At 33.5% G+C, this 6,232-nt stretch overlaps 1 protein-coding gene across 2 annotated transcripts; it reads left to right on the forward strand.

The window, feature by feature from the left end:
* Window positions 1-3,866: 3,866 nt before the first annotated feature.
* On the forward strand, window positions 3,867-5,712 carry LOC115976453 (30S ribosomal protein S21, chloroplastic). Of its 2 annotated transcripts, none has more exons than XM_031097743.1 (2): window positions 3,867-4,343; window positions 5,425-5,712. In XM_031097743.1, the coding sequence occupies exons 1-2, from the start codon at window positions 3,931-3,933 to the stop codon at window positions 5,537-5,539; spliced, it is 528 nt and encodes a 175-aa protein (XP_030953603.1). In that variant the 5' UTR covers window positions 3,867-3,930; the 3' UTR covers window positions 5,540-5,712. The 2 variants fall into 2 exon arrangements, with proteins under 2 accessions (XP_030953603.1, XP_030953604.1); XM_031097744.1 differs by having other exon boundaries at window positions 3,895-4,343; window positions 5,428-5,712.
* Window positions 5,713-6,232: the final 520 nt, after the last annotated feature.

The raw sequence follows: 6,232 nt of genomic DNA on the forward strand, positions 1-6,232 counted from the left end.
ATAATAGATATAGATTGAGGGACAGATATAGAATGAGCAATAGAGCATGTGAGAGTATAATGGAGATTGGAGGGTGAGAATGAAAGTGAAATACTTGAGTGAGCTTGGGACTTGGGTCAGTGTCAGTGAAAGCTGAGCTTGAGACCAAGAGATGGAGAGATTGAGATTGAGAGATGGAGAGATTGAGACTGAGAGAGCTTGGGCAGTGAGGCAAAGGAAAGTTTTTGAATTCTGAGTGAGTGGCGCCATGGGTTAGGGAGTGAGAGAGGGGAGATGGAGAGTGAGAAAAAGAGAGAGGTAGAGAGGAATTGAGAGGGATTACGGATTAGGGTTTTTTTTTTTTTTTTTTTTTTTTTGTTGTTGTTGTTGTTGTTTAAAGTTTGCTTCAAAGTTCAAAACAGTGAGTTTTGCTTTTGCATATATATATATATATATATATTTTTATTTTATTTTTACTAGAATTTCGGCCTGAGCCAAAACCGGTTTTGGCCTGATTCGGTTGATATAGTTTGATTTGGCTTGAATTGGCGCGAGTCAGCACAAATTTGAAAAAAAAAAAAAAAAAAACCAATGCGGCACGAATGCGCGGTCAGCGATGTCGCGCACTACACACCACGTCGGTGCACGTTGAGTGCGAGTGCGGGGCCCTGGAGCTGCACCCGTGCTTTCTAGGAATTAAATAATAATATTTATTTATTTTAATATATAAGAGAGAATTTGAAAATAATTTTATTTACTTTGTGATAAGTGCTCTTTATCAAAAGTCAAGATACCAACTTTTTAGTTCAAACGAGATTGATTCCAAGTCAATCTTTAATTCGACAAAAAACATTCCTGTTAAGCTATTTGAAATCCATTAAATTATAGTGTATTTTTTTTATAAGCATTAAATTATATTATTGACATACTAGCCAAGACAAATTCAAAGTATTTATATATATATATATATATATATATAAATATATGCACACACAGACACAAAAAGTATACAAATATTAGTTTGCTAATACTAAAATGAGTCATAACCATTGTTTTCAGACCTGGACCAGACTGGGAGGTCGGACTGTGAAAATCGGGAACCGGATTGAAATCCGATTTTTTAAGCATAAAGAATTGGGCATATGTGGCAATTCTGTGAACCCCTAAAACCGGGGTTGGACCGCACAGTTCATGCAAAACCAGTGGCAAGAACCATGCGGTCCAACCCCTTAGCAATTATTTATTTATTTTTTATAAAAACAACTTAACACAATTTTATTCTACTTAATTAAATTATCCATCTCTTACAAGGAATAAAAAAAAAAATTATAATTAAAATCCTTCAAAGATATTCAACTTTACTTCAAAAATTAATCATAAATTTTAATGTTTTCATGGTTATTATTTTATTTTATTAACTTTCTTATTTATATGCTTGAAAATCGTTAAATTTCCCTCACATATATAGATATATTAGTCAATTTTGCTAGTTTTATAAATTTAATATCTATATTTAGGCTTTAATTAATTATGACATCATCACGGTTCGATCCCGATTCAACCTTGGTTCAACCTCAAAAACCTTGAACCTCTCCCTTTTACGGTTCAATGAATGATCCGGGTTTCAAAACCATGGTCATCACCTCAAAAGAAAACCTTTATAACTTATAAATATAGAATAATTTGCCAACTCTGATACATTATTATCTTCTTAAATAGTGATTGGTATAAAAAATTTGTCCATACCATTTAGAATACTTTAAATTACCATTATCAAATAGTGTCTGTGTTTGTATATATATTAAATCTCCATTATTACTTCAAACACTAATAGTCTATCATCCGTAGCATTAACATTTTCCTATTCAACTACTTCTTTAACCACAATAATGAATTTATCATTTCTCGTCTCAATTTAACATTAACACACATATACACTTAAATTAGGGTAGAGTAGAAATTCTATCTTGTATAAAAAAAAAAAAAAATTTGACAAACAATGGAAAAGTTAATCAACTAAATATATTTCCATAATTACAAGTTCAGAGATCAAACACATTACTCATAAGTCAAAAGGGAATTGAAAAAAAAAAAATTCCAATGGAACAAATGAAGTACTTAAATTTAAAAATGATTCAAAACTTAAATGCAAGAGCAAATTGTAATGCAAAAAAAAAAAAAAGAATCTAGAAAAAAAAAACTTGTTTTCAATTTTCATGCATAAAATTGAAAATGTTCAATTTTCATGCATAAAATTGAAAATGTTCAATTTCTGTCTCTTAAAATATCATTAAACTTTTTTTTTGGTCCAATACTTAAGAGAAATGTAAGGAGGGATGAAGTGATTTATTTATTTAAAATTTTCCCTGAAAAAAGTAGAATTTTTAAAATTTTAAGGATGATAATAGACGTCAAGCTATACGCACAAAAATAATATTTTAGCCCCAAAAAAAAAAAAAAAAACTCTTGGGCCTATATATATATATATTTTTTTTGGAGGGGGGGGGGGTGCATACAGCCAAATGAAATTCTTGAAAGGATCAACTCTTTTTTTTAAGGGCATCCTAAAAATAGGGGGACCATTGAATGTGCCTTTGCAATTTTTATTTTATGTTACAGGTATATATAATGTGATGTATATCGATGATACCAAATCCTCGTGACTTTGCCACTATATTAGGCTTTTACAATTTTCAAAAGTTTCTCACTCTTACTTTTAGGGGCGACCTTTGTTTGGTATTGATTATTATCTAGCTTAATTTTTTAGTTGGCAAGGTACAACTTTTTAAAATCCCCCTTATTATAGGTATATATAATAGATATCAATACTTTTATATATTTTATTAACAAAATAAACCAATTAAAATAAATTATAGTAGAGACACGCTTCACTTAGCCCTTATTGTCTACTGGCAATTTCGTAGAATCCGATTCATGTCATTGGTTCTATACAAATAAACAAATTCTCACTAAAATTAGGGACACGTTGAAGATGAAATTCAACATTTGCACATTGACAAGTGAGAACACTGGATATTTACAAAGATGTCAAAGTAGAAGACTAGACTACAAAATTTGAAAAGCAAATGGAGAGAGAGAGAGAGAGCTCTTTAGTCTAAATTGACAATTTGTGACTGAAAATCTCTCTCACGCAAAGCCTGCCTTCCTGCCCAACCTTAGTGCTCCAAAAGCTCTTGAAAATTACTAGTTGCTTTCATTTTTTTTTTTTTTTTTGCTTGGACCTGTCCTAACTCCTAATTGCAAATTTAAAAGTCAATTATTGACAAACTGAAATTCAAATTTTGACCAAACAAAGGTCCAAATTGACAGCCAATTTTGTGTTTTCCACTTTTCCTAATACAAAGTATAGAATCAATGCATGTTTGCCTTTCCACAATGACCTGTACCAAACTTCCTAGCACAAAGTATAAGCATGAATGCAATTATGCAAGTTTGTCTTTTCAAAGAGACTTGTGCATTTGGTACACTTAATTTTTTTTTTTTTTTTTATAAATTTTTAAAAATTAGCTGTATATATATATATATTTATATATATATATATATATATAAAATATCAATAAAAAGTTGTTCTTAAAAAAAAAAAATATTTCAAAGTGTAAAACCATTGAACCAAAATCTACTGACCCAACAAGACTGATATCCTACTACTCTTCCATTCGGCCTATTTTTACTACATTTATAGATCACATGGCCCAAAAAATAGATAGAGCCACAAAGGCCCAAACCAAAACTAATTCCAATCCAGCAGCAAATTCACATACAAACTCCAAAACACAGCTAGAACCAAGCCCAGGATTACCGGGTCAACTTCATAGACCCAGACCCAAATCACAACCCGATAAGACCAAAATCAAAAGGCCCACAAAAAGAAAAAAAGAAAAAAAAAGACTCAAATAATCGTTCTTCTTGAATTCTTCTTCATCATCATCCATGGCTTCCTCATCCTCTTCTCTCTTCAACTTCCTCTCCTTTCTCTTACCCTCAAAACCACCCAAAACCCCACCACCCCAGCTCACTTCTTTTCAGACCCACAAACCCAGAGATGGGTTGGTCTCACTTGTGGCCCAGGAGGACCCACACACTTCATCTTCTTTACCTTCTTCATTGTCCTCTGTGATATGTCCCTCTCTGGCCTATTCCAACACTCTCTACTTCAGCTCAGCATACAATGTGCAAGTGATAGTAGATGACAATGAGCCCGAGGAGAGGCTTCTGGGTCGGTTCAGAAGAGAGGTGATGAGGGCTGGTGTTATTCAAGAGTGTAAGCGCAGAAGGTTCTTCGAGAACAAACAGGACGAGAAGAAGCGCAGGACACGTGACGCTGCTAAGCGAAATAAAAGAAGGTTTGGCCTTTTTTTTTTTACTTTGCTAATTAGTCTTAATTGAAACAATCACACGGTACTGTTTGACTTAAGCTTATTTCTTAGTATTTTCTGTATTTGTGGTTGCTGATGATGTTAAAGGTTGATAAAATTTTGGTCTTTTTTGGGTTCAATTTAGTTGGTGTCCTTAGTTTGGTGGGTTTTTTTGGCTAATTCTTTGGTTGTTGGTGTTTATATGTGGGATTTGGGGTTCTGTCTCCTTGTGCAGCTATCTGTAAATAATTCTCAACCAATGTTGATGTTTGGTTGTCTGGTTGACATTAGGATTAAAACAATTGTGTCCTACACATAGAGTAATAGTGAGAGTTCTTCATTTATGGGGCCTCGGAGACATTTGTAGTATTGACAGTTTGGGGATAAGTTTTTCGGGGGTCTTGTGAAATGCCACCAGTTTCAGAGTTTCACCATTATATGATAGAAAGCAAGAACACTTCATTTAGGGTGCTGTCCCATGTTGTATTCATGTTATACCGGTGTCGTATCGGCTGTTTCATGTTATATTTTTTTAGAAGTTGCTTATGTCGCCGTGTCATACACATACCTATGTCCGTGTCTGTGCTTCCTAGATTATATGTGTGATAGTGTGAAACATTTTTCTGTGACTCTATTAGTGTGATAGGTTTGCACATTTATTTATAATACAATGAGGCAGTTCAATTTCCATTAGAAATCTTTTTACTTTTCATAAGGAAGAGCAGTAGATATATTTGCGGTTTCTTTTGAAGTACATAATTAATATTTTGAGCTTTTTGTTTCAAATTCACATCTCTCATGTCAAAGTGCAAAAAGGCTTCATCGATTGTGCTTTGATTTTAGGGTGTCCTTGTTTAAAGCTTTTTATCTTTGGCTATCTTAGTTGGTGTGGGATGATTTTTGTGATTGTAGTGCATATTCTTATGGTTTTGTTTTTTTAGATCCTACAGAATAGAATATACTAACCTATGATTAAATACCTCACCTACAAGCAAGCCATGAAGTGTTTCTTCTGTTAAATCTCTCCCTTGATAATGATTATTCACTGCTCATCTGTCTCATTCTATAGCAGGCGCCCTTTTTCAAGAACTCCACCACCGAACAGCCAGGAAGTCTCAAAAAACAAGAAGGAAGATGATGAAGAAGATAATTGGGATCTACCTGCTGGAGACATTCCCTATTAAATATTAACTGCGTTTCAACTTGCCTTTAATTTGTAGAACTCTTCACCTTTGAGTGTGAGAGGCTTTTGGTCCATGTAAGTTCATTATGTGAATCGTGTTCTTTAGTTGACTTGATGCATCTATCCCTTTTTCATGTTATCAATCTAAAGTAATGATTTTTCATCTTGAGTCCATTTGAAGGCAATTTATGTGTTTATCTACCACACATGAGAAGATAATTAATGTCAAATAAGGAGGGAGATTTCTTTGGACAGTAATAATTTCTTTTTCCTTGCTCAACTGAAAAGTAGAAGGTAACCTATGTCCAGAATGGGTGAGGCACTGCCATTTGACCCTATTTTAAGGTTCATCAAGTAATGAGAGATACTCAACTTGGGAGTCTGATGTTACTATTGATGGACTTCAAATGCTTTTTGAGAGTTATATGTTCTTCCATAATGTTATTGTATGTCCTTCTCTGTGTTTGTTAGCTATTTTTGGTCTTAGTCACACGCGCACTTGTCTGCTGGGGCTCAAGGAAAATTGAAGATAAGCCTCTTTCACATCCCAGTTGTTGCACTGGCAAGGAATTGATGAAAACATACTTGCCTCACAGATGACAAGGCTCAATGTTTCCAAATTATCTCTTATGGTAAAATAAAATGGAAATTAAGCAAGAACATTGCTGCTGACTTATCAAAATAATCTTGCATA

This window comes from Quercus lobata, chromosome 2, assembly GCF_001633185.2.
Source record: "Quercus lobata isolate SW786 chromosome 2, ValleyOak3.0 Primary Assembly, whole genome shotgun sequence".
NCBI lineage: Eukaryota > Viridiplantae > Streptophyta > Magnoliopsida > Fagales > Fagaceae > Quercus > Quercus lobata.

Coding starts and splice junctions, on each gene's coding strand:
- LOC115976453 (XM_031097743.1), top strand. CDS start 3,931: ATGGCTTCCTCATCCTCTTCTCTCTTCAACTTCCTCTCCTTTCTCTTA. Junction 4,344..5,424: donor GCTAAGCGAAATAAAAGAAG/GTTTGGCCTTTT, acceptor CTCATTCTATAG/CAGGCGCCCTTTTTCAAGAA.